This window comes from Phyllobates terribilis, unplaced genomic scaffold, assembly GCF_046119375.1.
Source record: "Phyllobates terribilis strain yellow unplaced genomic scaffold, ASM4611937v1 Scaffold_11__3_contigs__length_659146591, whole genome shotgun sequence".
Taxonomy (NCBI): domain Eukaryota; kingdom Metazoa; phylum Chordata; class Amphibia; order Anura; family Dendrobatidae; genus Phyllobates; species Phyllobates terribilis.
Window position 1 is genome coordinate 307,863,223 of NW_027362771.1, and position 16,805 is coordinate 307,880,027.

The window sequence follows — 16,805 nt, forward strand, 5'->3', positions numbered from 1 at the left end:
CAAATCAGTAGTAGGTGAAGAATTCTGTTTATTTTCTATGCCGTTCCTCGTGTGGTATAAGTGATTAGATTACTTTATTCGGTTCGGTACGATTACAGTGATACCAGATTTATATCGGGTTTTTATGACTGACAGCTGTCACACACTAAACGCTTTTTTTTGCAAAATCTAGTTTTTGCATCACCATATTTTGAGAGCTATAATTTTTCCATATTTCGGCCAACAGCCATGTGAGGGCTTGTTTTTTGCGGGACGAGTTGACATTTTTATTGGTACCATTTTTGGGCACGTGACATTTTTTGATCGCTTTCTATTCCGTTTTTTGGGAGGTAAAATGAAAAAAAAACAAAAAACCAGGAATTGTTTTTTGAGTTTTTTTTTTATGCTATTCTGCGTGTGGTAAAAGTGAAAAGGCAGCATTATTCTTCGGGTCAGTACGTTTACAGCGATACTACGCTTACCATATATTTTTTTTTTTATGTTTTGGCGCTTTTACACAATAAAACAATTTTATAGAAAAAATATTTTTTTAAATAGCTTTATTCTGAGAGCTATAACTTTTTTATTTTTCGGCTGATGGAGCTGTATGGCGGCTTTTTTTTTGCAGAACAAGATGACGTTTTCAGCGGTACCATTTTTATTTCCATTTGGCTTTTTGATCGCATTTTATTCCACTTTTTATTTGGCGATATGATGAAAAAGCATAGTTTTTTTGCTGCGTTTTTTATTTTATTTTTTTTACCGTGTGCACAGAAGGAGTTAATTAGTGTGACCGTTTTATAGATCGGGTTGTTTCGGACATGGCGATACCAAATATGTAGTTTTTTTTTTGTTTTTGCATAAATATATGGATTTATTGGTTTAATATTTTATTTATTTTGTGATATTTTTTTTTATTTTTTTTTAACAGTTTGAAAAAAAAAATTTTAGACTTTTTTTTACATTTTTACTCAGTCCCTGTATTGGACATCAATTTTTATTTTTCTAATCACTGTTCTCATGCAATGCAATAGACATGTATTGCATTGCATGAGAGCTCTGCTGACAGTGTAAAACTGTCATTATCTCCTGCTAGACTCAGCTGCAGGCTGAGCCTAGCTGGACATCGTACATGGCAGACCCGGAGGCGGTCATGTGACCTCCGGCTGCCATGACAACGCCAGGTCATCTCAGACATCGGGGGCCGTCGGAGAGGTAAGTGGACGACCCCCTCTCCTCTCACTATCTTCTAAATGCCGCAATCGCTATAGATCGCAGCATCTAGAAGATAGCAAAGGGTTAACATCATTGGGACCTGATCCAATCAGGTCCCGATGATGTCCCCTGTCAGAGCTGTCGCTCTGCACCGCACCTGCAGCGCTTACAGGACCCTGGGGGTCCTGAGTGCTGCGGGACCACCGACCGTTTATAAACAGAGCCCAGGCAGCGCTGACGTTTATATACAGTGGGTGGTCGGGAAGGGGTTAAGTGATAAATTTACGGTAGGACACATTTTTCTCAGCTAAAAGTCTAGACCCTTAGATCAGGAATAGGACAGACATTTATAGGACATTTCATAACTTTCCCAAATTCTTATGAAAAAACATTCCCCACAAACTGCATTGAACTACTGTACCCAATTTATTATATATTTTAGGAGTCGGTCCATTTTATATTGACTCCGACTCCACCAAAATAGGCACCGACTCCACAGCCCTGGTTATGCATCTAAACCATATATAGTATTTTTTTTATTACATTCACTTAATATTCTTGATGGTTTATTATGCTAAAGATGTTCTGAACTATCATATAGTAATGAATGTTCAATTCTTTCCTCAAATGATTTTGAAGCTATTAACTATCCTTTCTTTATGAACGTTCATACTCATGATTTTTATTGTGTTCCAGAATATTAAGATTTGAGAGTCCACAGTGGTTGATACCTTTTTAATGGCTAACAAAAGATGGTAACAAATAGCAGCTTTCAAGACTACTCAGGTCTCTTCATTATGATGAAGTAGTCCTGAGTAATCTCGATATCTTGCAATTTGTTACTATCTTTTCAGTTGGCCGTTAAAAAGGTATCAACCACTGAGGACTCTCAAATCTTAATATTTTTCTATCTACTGGCTAACACGGTAAAAGATGTATCTTTTTCCTACATTGTGTTCCAGTTAAGAAGTAGCTTGCAATTTAAATCTACTCATGCAATTTGTAACCTTTAAAGAGGTATTCCCATCTCCAAGATCCTATCGCAATATGTAGTAGGTATAATAATATTAGCAAATACCTCCAATTAGAAATGTAGTATAGTTTTTCTGATTAGCTATGTCTCTTTCCCTCATGTGCAGGCATTGCAGGACCTTAGATATCCATTGTTGCGACGACTTGCAACTAGGTAACTAAGGTCCTGCAATGGCCTGCACACGAGTAAAGAGACATAGCGAATCCGTAAAACTATACTACATTTCTAATTGGAGGTATTTCCTAATATTATTATTACACCTACTACATATTGAGATATGATCTTGGAGATGGGAATACTCCTTTTAAAGAGGTGGGAGTTTGACACCCTGCACCTCCTCAGATCAGCTTTTATTGGTGTTGGCTGGAAGTTCTCAGATGTCCAGATGAATAGGGGGTGGACCTGCAGTACCCAGCCATGGCAACTATAGTTTTGACAGTTGCTGTGTTTCCGCAGCATAGAAAAATTTCCTAAGGATAGGAGGCCATCAATAATAAAGAAAAAAAAATGACCAATCTATTTAATAGAATAAATAACTCTTTATTTTTGTTTTTTGTAGATCTGGGCAAGAGTAACAATGAACCGTCAACTTTTGGATCACATGGATTCATGGACAGAAAAACTCCGTAATGTATGTCCTACTTTTATTATTTAAAATTTGTAATTTCTGCCAGAAAAAAATACCTGTTTAATTTTCCCATATTTTTTTTTTAAGTGGATAAATGAAACCATTTTGGTTCCATTGGTCCAAGAGATGGAAACCGTTAACATGCAGATGAGAAGGCTTGGGTGTCCTGAGCTGCAAATAGGAGGTAAATAACTTGAATCACTGAGTGCTGTTAATATGTATATATTATAGTAGAACAGAATGTACTCGCCAGAGCTTTTGAAATACAATTATTTAAAGGTAACCGGACAGCTAGGTAATGCTGCCCGAGTCACTGCAAGCATGAATCGGCCACTCGCTCTGTCATTTCAAGCAGGTATGTATGCTGCAGTGTTTCAGAAAAAAAAACCCCGACTTTTAAATGTATGTTCTCTTTGCAATGCGGCAGCAGCTCAGAGTGAAACATATCTGCCTGACATGACGGTGCTTCATACTGAATCTGTACCCTCCTCTGTGTGGGCGACCAGCTAAGAGCTGAGCACTCCTGTCTCCTCTCGGGTAAGGTGGGTTATGTGATCGTTGGGAGGCCCCACCAATCTGCTTGTAATTATTATGGCAATGAAATATGAAAATACATTTCAAAGGTTTAACTACTTTTTAACATGCAAATTGAGGACTATAGAGTATGAGCTCCTGTTTGTTTTTGTTTTTTTTGCAATTTCTGAGCTTTTGCGCTGTCTGAACTTGGAGTGAATTTGCAGGGACTTCCACTCCAGGAAAATGGTCAGCTGTCTTGAATGTCTTTCACTTGGAAATAACCTTTCTCATTTATGGACTCCAAATTGTTTGGCAATAGCCTTATAACCAACTCTGTAATGGGCAGTAGCAATTGCTTCTCTAAGATCATTTCTGTCTTTCCTCCTTGGCATTGTGTTAATACACCTGAATGCTGTGTTCACATTTTGTGGCTGCGCTGCATTGTTTTTGCCACTATTGCTGCCACAGTGTTTGAATGCATCTTCATAGATGTGATCACACTTGCTAATGAACTATTAATCAAGTGCTTTTGATTGGCAGCACCTAACCGCTACATACACTCTCAATTTCTATGGAAGCTCAATTTCTATGGAAGCAGTAAGGGTGTTCTTAATTTTCTAACTGACTGCTTCTGCTTGGGGTGTGTATGTGTATGTATATGCAGAATTATTAGGCAAGTTCTATTTTAGAGGAATATTTTTATTATTGATCAACAACTATGTTCTCAATCAACCGAAAAGACTCATAAATATCCAAGCTTACTATTTTTGGAAGTTTTTTTTTTAGATTTGGCTATCTTAGGAGGATATCTGTTTGTGCAGGTAACTATTACTGTGCAGAATTATTAGGCAACTTAATAAAAACCAAATATAATCCCATCTCACTTGTTTATTTTCACCAGGTAAACCAATATTAGTGCACAAAATTTAGAAATAAACATTTCTGACATGCAAAAACCAAAAAAATGAGTGATGAATATAGCCACCTTTCTTTATGATGACACTCAACAGCCTTCCATCCATAGATTCGGTCAGTTGCTTGATCTGTTTTCGATCAACATTGCGTGCAGCAGCCACCACAGCCTCCCAGACACTGTTCCCAGAGGTGTACTGTTTTCCCTCCCTGTAGATCTCACATTTTATGATGGACCACAGGTTCTCTATGGGGTTCAGATCAGGTGAACAAGGGGGCCATGTCATTGTTTTTTCTTCTTCTAGACCTTTACTGGCCAGCCACGCTGTGGAGTAGTTGGATGCATGTGATGGAGCATTGTCCTGCATGAAAATCATGTTTTTCTTGAACGATACTGACTTCTTCCTTGCCACTGCTTGAAGAAGTTGTCTTCCAGAAACTGGCAGTAGGTCTGGGAGTTGAGCTACACTCCATCCTCAACCCGAAAAGGTCCCACAAGTTCATCTTTGATGATACCAGCCCATACCAGTACCCCACCTCCACCTTGCTGGCGTCTGAGTCGGAGTGGAGCTCTCTGCCCTTTATTGATCCAGCCTCTGGCCCATCCATCTGGCCTATCAAGAGTCACTCTCATTTCATCAGTCCATAAAACCTTTGAAAAATCAGTCTTAAGATATTTCTTGGCCCATTCTTGACGTTTTATCTTATGTTTCTTGTTCAAAGGTGGTCGTTTTTCAGCCTTCCTTACCTTGGCCATGTCCCTGAGTATCGCACACCTTGTGCTTTTTGATACTCCAATAACGTTGCAGCTCTGAAATATGGCAAAACTGGTGGCGAATGGCATCTTGGCAGCTTCACGCTTGATTTTCCTCAATTCATGGGCAGTTATTTTGCTCCTTTTTTGGCCAACACGCTTCTTGCGACCCTGTTGGCTATTTGCCATGAAACGCTTGATTGTTTCGGTGATCACGCTTCAAAAGTTTGGAAATTTCAAGACTGCTGCATCCCTCTGCAAGACATCTCACAATTTTGGACTTTTCACAGCCCGTCAAATCTCTCTTCTGACCCATTTTGCCAAAGGAAAGGAAGTTGCCTAATAATTAAGCACACCTTATATAGGGTGTTGATGTCATTAATCAACACCCCTCCTCATTACAGAGATGCACATCACCAGATTTACTTAATTGGTAGTTGGCTCTCAAGCCTATGCAGCTTGGAGTAGGGCAACATGTATAAAAAGTATCAAAGTGATCAAAATACACATTTGCCTTATAATTCTGCACACTGTGTGTGTGTGTGTGTGTGTGTGTGTGTGTGTGTGTGTGTATATATATAAAAATATAGATATATAGATATAGTCACAATTTTAATGAGAGGATATTTGTGGGAGATAATAATAATCCTACAAACCTATAAAATATTGGTGTTGCATTTTGTAGATTTTTTTTCCAAAGTATAATTTATTTACATAAAGAAGCTTAAAATCAATTTAAAAAGATCAGAGGACTGAGGCTGATGTACAAAAATATCATGATCATATTATAAATCTAATGAAAATAGCAAACAAGGACACTAGGTGGTGGAATGTAAATAGGGCAATCCCTATATTTGACTTCTGAAAGACAGGTGCATCTCACTAAATTAGAATATCCTCAAAAAGTTAATTTATTTCAGTTCTTCAATACAAAAGTGAAACTCATATATTATATAGTCATTACAGAGTGATCTATTTCAAGTGTGTATTTCTGTTAATGTTGATGATTATGGCTTACAGCCAATGAAAACACAAAAGTCATTATCTCAGTAAATTAGAATACTTTATAACAAGAGCTTGAAAAATGTTTTTAAAATCCAAAATGTTGGCCTACAGAAATGTATGTTCAGTAAATGCACTCAATACTTGGTCGGGACTCCTTTTGCATCAATTACTGCATCAATGCGGCGTGGCATGGAGGTGATCAGCCTGTGGCACTGCTGAGGTGTTATGGAAGCCCAGGTGGCTTTGATAGCAGCCTTCAGCTCGTCTGCATTGTTGGGTCTGGTGTCGCTCATCTTCCTCTTGACAATACCCCATAGATTCTCTATGGGGTTAAGGTCAGGCGAGTTTGCTGGCCAATCAAGCACAGTGATACTCAGGGCTGTGGAGTCGGAGCCCATTTTGGTGGAGTCGGTATAGAATGGACCGACTCTGACTCCTAAAATATATACTAAATTGGGTACAGTAGTTCAATGCAGTTTGTGGGGAATATTTTTTTCACAAGAATTTGGGAAAGCTATGAAATGTCCTGTTCCTCATCTAATGATCTAGATTTTTAGCTGAGAAAAATGTGTCCTACCGTAAATTTATCACTTAAATATGAGCCATGTATGAGGGAGTTTTGGAGTCAAAGTTGGAGTCGGTGTCATGGAAATTAAGGAGTCAGAGTCGAAGGTTAGCTTACCGACTCCACAGCCCTGGTGATACAGTTGTTTTTAAACCAGGTATTGATACTTTTGTCAGCGTGGACAGGTGCCAAGTCCTGCTGGAGAATGAAATTTCCATCTCCAAAAAGCTTGTCAGCAGAGGGAAGCATGAAGCGCTCTAAAATTTCCTGGTAGACGGCTGCACTGACTTTAGTCTTGATAAAACACAGTGGATCTACACCAGCAGATGACATGGCTCCCCAAACCATCACTGATTGTGGAAACGTCACACTAGACCTCAAGCAGCTTGGATTGTGGCCTCTCCACTCTTCCTCCAGACTCTGGGACCTTGATTTCCAAATTAAATGCAAAATTTACTTTGCATTTACTTAGTGTCAATGACTGCCTTCTGAACATCTGTTAAGTCAGCAGTCTTCCCCATGATTGTGGAGCCTACTGAAACAGACTAAGGGACCTTTTTAAATGCGTAGGAAGACTTTGCAGGTATTTTTTGTTAATTATTCTAATTTACTGAGATAATGACTCTAGTGTTTTCATTGGCTGTAAGCCATAATCATCAACATCAAGAGAAATAAACACTTGAAATAGATCACTCTGTTTGTAATGACTCTATATAATGAATTTCACTTTTTGTATTGAAGAACTGAAATAAATTAACTTTTTGATGATATTCTAATTTAGTGAGATGCACCTGTATATAAAGTGGCCAAATAATTTTTTAAATAGCAGGCAGTTGATGTAAAAAAAATAAATTTGGCCAAGAAGTAAAAAAATATAACCTGAAGTGTGAACATGGGTGGTTGGTGTATATTCTCTCAATTCACTTTATTTTTTTACCTTGGTCTTTTATAATAAATTGTTTGGTCACTTTATATATATATATATATAATATATATATATATATATATATATATATATATATATATATATGTATATATATATGTATGTAAATATATATATATATATGTAAATATTTATATAGCAATTGGCTATTCTGTTCCACCACTTAGTGACTTTGTTTTTATATTTTCATTGTAGTTATAATTATATATAACATGATCATTGTATTCTTGTACCTTGGCCTCTGTCCAGTGTTTTTTTTTTTTTTATCCCCTTAATCCCATAATTATTTTCCCTACACTCTGTGGTGGAGATACAGGGTGCCTAGTCTGTTAATTTTCTTATTCAACTGTACGTTTAATTTCCTTCAGCTCTGCGGGTGTGACAACCCCTTCTCATTCCTCTTGTTTGGCCCCCTTTGCCTTCAGACAAATTGAACATCAAGAGGAAGTCGGAAAGCAGCCGCAGCCCTGGCTTCCTGTTGATGGTCAATTTGTCTGAAGGTGGGGATAGTGAAGCTGGCACTGATTGGGCGCAGGTCTAGTATGGCATAATAACCTCACTTGAGACCCGGGAACGCGAGTGCCGACACCGTTGGAACGGTTAGGGGGGCGATTATAGCTGATTTTTATTTTAGCAGGGCCAAACATGAGGCATGAGAAGGGGTTGTCTAAGTAGTGGACAACCCTCTTTAAATGCCGCCCCCCCCCCCCCCCCCCCCAAAAAAAAAAAAAAAAAAAATCCTGTATGACGTTATGGGGGCACACTGTACATTAAATGAGAAATTCTCACAGGTAAACAAAAAAGCCACGGTCTATCTAAATCACTCTTACTAGCCCCACATAAAAATATTTGTAACAGAATTGAGAGCACTTTTTTGAATGTATATTACTAATCATGTGTGCTCATAAAACATTGGAGATACACTTATTTCTCCACCAATATCACCCTATAACCACAAAACTAAAAAGAGAATAAGACAGTGATGTAAAAACGAAGCTCCATGTATCTTAAAAAAAAAAAAAAAAAAAACTTAAAGGGGTATTCCCATTTCCAAGATCCTATCCCAATATGTAGTAGGTGCAATAATATTAGAAATGTAGTATAATTTGCTGTCGCTTACCCCATGTGCAGGGCATTGCAGTAGCTTTTGTATCCATGGTTACAACCACTAGCAACTAACAGTCACTATATGAGTGGTCGTAACTATGGATACCTAAGCTACTGCAATGCCCTGCACATGAGGGAAGATATAGCGAGTCACAAGAACTATACTACTTTTCTAACTGGAGGAATTTGTTATCATCATCATCATTATCCCTTTTAACAATTACTTGAATAGCCAAGCATGAAAATATTTTTATAGCCATTTTAAACCGCATGTATGAGAATAAACAAATGTGCCTGGTTAGGAACGGCTATAAATTGCCCGGTCTTGAGCTGGTTAAGTGTCGTGTATATTTTTTTTAAATTATATTTTGTAAGATATTGGTGTTTCATTTTGAAGGTTATTTTTTAGAAGGGATAAAATTATATTGTAGTATTAGTATTTGCTTCCTTCTGCATTTTGGCCTAGTTTTTGTTAAATAATGACTGTGTAATTTGTCATGTGGTGTTAATCTGAGGTTGTATGTGTTGTCTTGTCCGGTTGTATAACACTATTGGATTCAAAGTCTGGGTACTTTATCTCATGACTTTACATCTAGTATTGTGCCTTCTAGATAATTGGTTTGTATTTTAAATTCGTCATGTTGAATGTGGAGCATGAGAAGAATGTGAAATGTGTACCTGACTTATAGTAAACCCTGGAAGACGCAGAATTGCTTTGTGTTTATATCTAGAGTCCAGTATTAGCAGTTTAAAGCAAGCGGCTATTGTAAAGGCACCGCTGATCCCTTCACTCAATGTTATTGTTCAGTACCTGGACATCACCCCAAATCAAGAATACCTCTTTGAAAGAATTAAAGGTAAGGACTTAAGGGGTATAATGTGCTGAAGAAGAATCAAGTGATGGGTGCATACACCCCTCTTGGGTTGGAAATTCCTACTACCAAATTACCCAAAGGGTAAATAGACCCAAATAAGGGGATGTAATAAAAATTAACTTTTATTATATTTGTTTTAAAAGTGTTGAAAATTTTAAATTTCAATAGTGAACACGCAGCCATGGTATAGTTAGGACAGCAAATGCCTCATCAGCAGAGAGAATATGGCCCAAAGTACGTATGAGTCCTTTTTGAGAAGGAAAAAAAAAACTGGTTCACTACTGTAATTTTTATGTATTGAAGAGACATATCTGAAACATATTTTTTTATGCAAATTAAAAGCTGCTTTTTACATTACCAGCAAAGGCTGAGATTTCAGAAATCTCATGCAGACACATTGAGATTCTTTCCTGACTGAATTGGAAAACTGCAGCATGTCACTTTCAGAATTTTTGCAGTTTTTTTCACCATAGAAAGCAATGAGAATGCCACAAACACAAACAAGTATTTTTTGTTGAATGAAACTAACTTTATAAAACACTTACTGTAGACAAATGACACACACAATCTACACCAAAAACGCAGCAAAACCTTGTTTTTTTTTTGTTTGTTTTTACTGCCAAGAGAGCAGGTTTTGGCTGCAGATTAAAGCAAAGCAGCAAAAAGCAATGTATGAATATGGCCCTTTGGTGCCCCTCGATCATGTCACAGGGCAGCTGATGAGCGCAGACAATGACGCGCCCCCATTCTGGCACGCTGTTGATGCCACTGTCAGAGATTGACAGCAGCATTTAACATGTTAATAGTAGCAGACGGAACTCTGCTCCACTCACGACGGTTTGTGGCTGCATGTCGCAGCCAAGGTTTGGCTCCATACACCCGCTCCTGTACATGTATGGCGGGAAGGAGTTAGTGTAATTGATGTAGGGCAATAATGTATTTGGTTTCCTGCATGTATTTTTCTTCTAGAACTGTCCCATGGTGGATGCATGAGCTCTTTCCGGTGGAATGGAGGTGGTGATTTTAAAGGCCGGAAATGGGACACTGACCTTCCTACAGACTCTGCGGTATGACAGTCTTAATAAACATCGGTTCCTTGAATTTAACAGTTGTCATTGTGAGGAGAATAATACAACATTCACACGTTTATTTGTTGACCAAATTTTGTTGCTAAAATCTGCAGCAAAACAGTCTTGTAAATGTGGTTTATAAAACAAGTTAAAAAAAAATATCCCAGATAAGGTGTTGCCAGTTATACAAGTCACAGGATGCTGTATTCTGCCAGTGATTTTCCTTATGGATTTGCCATGGATTTCATCCATATCTGTGCAGAGGATAAAGACACACAGCCTGGAATCCATTACAAAATAGATCTGTGTAGCAGACATTTTCATGGCCTGAGTGAATTTCAGCTAAAACAGATAAATGCATTTTTTTTTATATACTTCCATAATGAGCTGCTCATGACTTGTGACAAATAAGAAATACATTTTGTCTGCCTTAATATCACAAAAACTAATTGGGGATCCATCCTTATTTTCTTTTCAGGTGTGGATCTGTCTAATTAATAAGCTGTCACACTTTTAAGAGGTTGTTGGGTTATGTAATTGGGTCATCAGGATCTGACCTGTGGCTGTGTGACACCCCCACTGATCAGCTGTTATTAGTTCTGATCAGCTGTATATGTATACATTGAAAAGACCTTTGCTGTTCAGCTGCATCAATATGTTGAGGCTGCAGCTGAAAACTGAGGTCCTCTCCAATTCTCTTTAAAATAGGAGTGATCTGCAGTAGATAGCAGCAGCTTCTACACCTTGAACAGATCTGTGCTATTCTGCTCCGCAAATTGCTTTATCTGTTTACCACAAGGACTATCAGATGATTTGTGGCGCCTGGTGTCGAACCCCCTCTGATGACCAAGCCCAAGGATTGGTCATCTGATTTATATTCCCTGGATAGGCCCTAAAACCAGATCTATAACCAGATTTAAAAATACAATCTCTACATCAGACGTGATAAATGTTTTGTCAATAAACACATGTTTTTGTTTAATGGGAAAAAAAAATACACATTATCAGGCCGCATCTGGAATGACCTGTTCTACAAAACTGTCACGCTATTTAATGAAGCACTCCTCCCTTCAAAATTGTTATCCTCTTAATATATTTCAATATTCATATTACATAGCATTGTGTACTTACAATTGTTCATTTTGCCTTTCTACCTAGCTGAATCCTTCTAAGCTCTATGTAGAAACAGGAGGTCAAATTTCCCTATGAGTCAGAAGTCACTGCAAAAGTCCCTGGTAAGGGGAGGAGCAGAGCAGCTGGGTCAGGGATTGAAGAGGAGGATGATAAATGCATGGACAAGAGACATCCTGTTCCACATAGAGGCGAATTAGCTGAGTAGAAAGGCGAAATGACCAATTCTAATTACATGGTGGTATATAATATGATTGCAATATATTAAGAGGATAAAATCTTTGAGTGTTTCTTTAACCCGTATAATGACCAAAAATGGCGCTTCTCACAAAAAAACATGGGGTATGCTGCGGTCACCAGGAGGCTGACACTTAGACCGCTCGTACCTTACAAAGAAAGGAGAACTTCTCTTCTAGGACATGCGACCCTCTAGTCGACAACACCTTGGTCAGAGGTCATCTCCGGATGCAAAATAGCGTTTTCTTCCCTCCCTCACGACCTCTACTTCAGATCTTGTCCTTCATATACTCCTTGCTTTGCTCCCGTTTTTTCCAGGCCATCTCCTCCCTTTGCTGATTAGGCATTACTAAACATCTGAAGCCCCATAAGGGCTTCGGAGATTTTTTTTTCCAATCTTTTGTCTAACCCAAGAAGGATGGCTCGGTCTGGCCCATTCTAGATCTAAAACTGCTGAAAAGTGGGAGGATGGAATCTTTATTCTTTTGTATACAAACAAAAGAATATAGAAGCACTCTGTAAGCGCTAGGATATATGCAAATATTAAATACATGAAATTTGAACTGTTATCGCTATATAGAATATACCTATAATAATGAAGGAACTCGGCACATAAATTGATCTATTCATGAGAAACTCATCAGCCATGACAAGGTGATCTTTCTTTGATGGGACCCTAAACCTAATATTTATCAAATATGCCTCTACTGGGCTAAAAGCCTACAACTTTAAAGGGCTGGTAAGATCCAGTATTAATTAAAAACAACCTTAGACCATGTTCACACATTCAGTATTTGGTCAGCATTTTACATCAGTATTCGTAAGCCAAAACCAGGAATGGAACAATCAGAGGAAAACTATAGAAACACATCACCACTTCTGATTTTTCACCCACTCCTGGTTCTAGCTTACAAATACTGATGTAAAATACTGACCAAAAATGTGAATGTGGCCTTAGGCTGATGGGAAGAGTGCACAGTCAGAAAAGGAGGCAGTCAAAACCTCCATTAGTATACAACAAAAATGTTTACCTTACTTTTGAGGTATATCCTTTATAGCAGTAATGCAGTTCAAATGTCGTATATTCACTGTTTGCAAATATCTTGACACTTAAAGTGCTACAGCACTCTTTTGTTTGTATATTGTGCAGTCATAGCAGCTTGCACCTATTCAAACTTAATTTATTCTGTTCGGAGGTGCTGGTCAGGTTGTTTTTTATTCTGTCGTGGACTCCATGGAACCTGTGGAATTTTGTGCTCAGTGGACATTCAGGATACCAATCTCCACATCCTCCTTTTTCCAGCGCACCAAATGTTCCTGTGCTTCGCAGTCCATTATTGTCATTTCCAGTCCATGGCTCTCCCATTCATGCTGGCTACCAGCGTGTTAACGAAGGCCATGGCCGCGGTCTTGGCCATCTTCTGTTCCAGGCAGAATGTAGTTATCCTCTATCTGGACACATTCTTTTCATATTTCCCTCTTACTCAGCAAACCTAGAGGCTATAGAGATCACCAGTGTTGCCAACCATCCAGTAATTCCTGGACGGTCATTAAAAATAGGGCACCATTTTTACCTGTCTGTAAAAAAATGTAATGTGGACATGATTTTTTTTTTTTTAAGTTGAAGAGAACTCTACAGATTATCATGACTGTATTTATCCACCTTATTACAGTTTACAGCAGGGGTCTCAAACTCAGCTGGGCATATGGGCCGCACACGGAAAAACATTTAATTTGGGGGGCCGCATTATTTGCATGACAAAGTGACATTTTTAGTGATACCATTTTATTTTCTATACACCTCTTGAACTGGTCCCCCGTATTGCAGACGTGGTCTCCCATCCAGGTCCCCCGTATTGCAGACGTGGTCTCCCATCCAGGTCCCCCTTATTGCAGATGTGGTCTCCCATCCAGGTCCCTCTTATTACAGACGTGGTCTCCCATCCAGGTCCCCCTTATTGCAGACGTGGTCTCCCATGCAGGTCCCCCGTATTGCAGACGTGGTCTCCCATCCAGGTCCCCCGTATTGCAGACGTGGTCTCCCATCCAGGTCCCCCGTATTGCAGACGTGGTCTCCCATCCAGGTCCCCCCCGTATTGCAGACGTGGTCTCCCATCCAGGTCCCCCCCGTATTGCAGACGTGGTCTCCCATCCAGGTCCCCCCCGTATTGCAGACGTGGTCTCCCATCCAGGTCCCCCCCGTATTGCAGACGTGGTCTCCCATCCAGGTCCCCCCCGTATTGCAGACGTGGTCTCCCATCCAGGTCCCCCCCGTATTGCAGACGTGGTCTCCCATCCAGGTCCCCCCCCGTATTGCAGACGTGGTCTCCCATCCAGGTCCCCCCCCGTATTGCAGACGTGGTCTCCCATCCAGGTCCCCCCTGTATTGCAGACGTGGTCTCCCATCCAGGTCCCCCCCGTATTGCAGACGTGGTCTCCCATCCAGGTCCCCCCCCGTATTGCAGACGTGGTCTCCCATCCAGGTCCCCCCCGTATTGCAGACGTGGTCTCCCATCCAGGTCCCCCCCCCGTATTGCAGACGTGGTCTCCCATCCAGGTCCCCCCCCCCCCCGTATTGCAGACGTGGTCTCCCATCCAGGTCCCCCCCCCCCCGTATTGCAGACGTGGTCTCCCATCCAGGTCCCCCCCCCCTGTATTGCAGACGTGGTCTCCCATCCAGGTCCCCCCCCCCCCGTATTGCAGACGTGGTCTCCCATCCAGGTCCCCCCCGTATTGCAGACGTGGTCTCCCATCCAGGTCCCCCCCGTATTGCAGACGTGGTCTCCCATCCAGGTCCCCCCCCCCCCCGTATTGCAGACGTGGTCTCCCATCCAGGTCCCCCCCCCCCCCGTATTGCAGACGTGGTCTCCCATCCAGGTCCCCCCCCGTATTGCAGACGTGGTCTCCCATCCAGGTCCCCGTCCCCCCCGTATTGCAGACGTGGTCTCCCATCCAGGTCCCCCCCCTCCCCCGTATTGCAGACGTGGTCTCCCATCCAGGTCGTCCCCCCCCCCCGTATTGCAGACGTGGTCTCCCATCCAGGTCTCCCCCCCCCCCCCCCCCCGTATTGCAGACGTGGTCTCCCATCCAGGTCCCCACCCCCCCCCCCGTATTGCAGACGTGGTCTCCCATCCAGGACCCCCCCCCGTATTGCAGACGTGGTCTCCCATCCAGGTCGTCCCCCCCCCCCCCGTATTGCAGACGTGGTCTCCCATCCAGGTCCCCCCTCCCGTATTGCAGACGTGGTCTCCCATCCAGGTCCCCCCCCCCGTATTGCAGACGTGGTCTCCCATCCAGGTCCCCCCCCCCCCCGTATTGCAGACGTCTCCCATCCAGGTCCCCCCCCCCCCGTATTGCAGACGTGGTCTCCCACCCAGGTTCCCCCCCCCGTATTGCAGACGTGGTCTCCCACCCAGGTCCCCCCCCCGTATTGCAGACGTGGTCTCCCATCCAGGTTCCCCCCCCCCCTGTATTGCAGACGTGGTCTCCCATCCAGGTCCCCCCCCCCCTGTATTGCAGACGTGGTCTCCCATCCAGGTCCCCCCCCCGTATTGCAGACGTGGTCTCCCATCCAGGTCCCCCCCCCGTATTGCAGACGTGGTCTCCCATCCAGGTCGTCCCCCCCGTATTGCAGACGTGGTCTCCCATCCAGGTCCCCCCCCCCCCCGTATTGCAGACGTGGTCTCCCATCCAGGTCGTCCCCCCCCGTATTGCAGACGTGGTCTCCCATCCAGGTCCCCCCCCCCGTATTGCAGACGTGGTCTCCCATCCAGGTCCCCCCCCCCCCGTATTGCAGACGTGGTCTCCCATCCAGGTCCCCCCCCCCGTATTGCAGACGTGGTCTCCCACCCAGGTCCCCCCCCCGTATTGCAGACGTGGTCTCCCACCCAGGTCCCCCCCCCGTATTGCAGACGTGGTCTCCCATCCAGGTCCCCCCCCCCCTGTATTGCAGACGTGGTCTCCCATCCAGGTTCCAGGTCCCCCCCCCCCCCCCGTATTGCAGACGTGGTCTCCCATCCAGGTCCCCCCCGTATTGCAGACGTGGTCTCCCATCCAGGTCCCCCCCCCCCGTATTGCAGACATGGTCTCCCATCCAGGTCCCCCCCCCCCCCCGTATTGCAGACGTGGTCTCCCATCCAGGTCCCCCCCCCCACCGTATTGCAGACGTGGTCTCCCATCCAGGTCCCCCCCCCCCCCGTATTGCAGACGTGGTCTCCCATCCAGGTCGTCGTCCCCCGTATTGCAGACGTGGTCTCCCATCCAGGTGGTCCCCCCCCGTATTGCAGACGTGGTCTCCCATCCAGGTGGTCCCCCCCCCTATTGCAGACGTGGTCTCCCATCCAGGTGGTCCCCCCCCGTATTGCAGACGTGGTCTCCCATCCAGGTGTCCCCCCCCCCCCCCCCCCGTATTGCAGACGTGGTCTCTCATCCAGGTCCCCCCCCCCATATTGCAGACGTGGTCTCTCATCCAGGTCCCCCGTATTGCAGACGTGGTCTCTCATCCAGGTCCTTATTTTGCTGACATGTCCCCCCCCACACTGCGCACAGGGTCCCTCCCCCCCCACCATACTGAGCACAGATCCCCTGTGCTGTATTTCACATGACCGAGAGAGAAAAAAATTCTCACCTGTCCTCCGTTCCCTCGGCGTCCTTTCTGCACCTGCGGCCTGCAGGCACAGACCCTATAACGATCACGGCTGTCTCCAGCAGCCGCGGATATCAGCGCTGTAATGCAGTGTATTGCCGCGCAGAGACCGGCTCTCTGCGCGGCAACACCAGTGTCAGCCGCCGGCCTATCAGAGGCCAGCAGCTGGCATCTGCACATGGCAGTGACT

The 16,805-nt window shown here is 43.0% G+C and overlaps 1 protein-coding gene across 1 annotated transcript in view; it reads left to right on the forward strand.

Annotated features, from left to right (window-relative positions):
* TMEM209 (transmembrane protein 209) overlaps window positions 1-16,805 on the forward strand; it is a 60,594-nt gene that overhangs the window by 30,289 nt on the left and 13,500 nt on the right. The window contains exons 8-11 of the mRNA XM_073650751.1: window positions 2,787-2,858; window positions 2,943-3,039; window positions 9,389-9,514; window positions 10,502-10,599. Coding sequence (XP_073506852.1) covers window positions 2,787-2,858; window positions 2,943-3,039; window positions 9,389-9,514; window positions 10,502-10,599 — 393 coding nt within the window. The remainder of the gene's footprint in view (window positions 1-2,786; window positions 2,859-2,942; window positions 3,040-9,388; window positions 9,515-10,501; window positions 10,600-16,805) is intronic.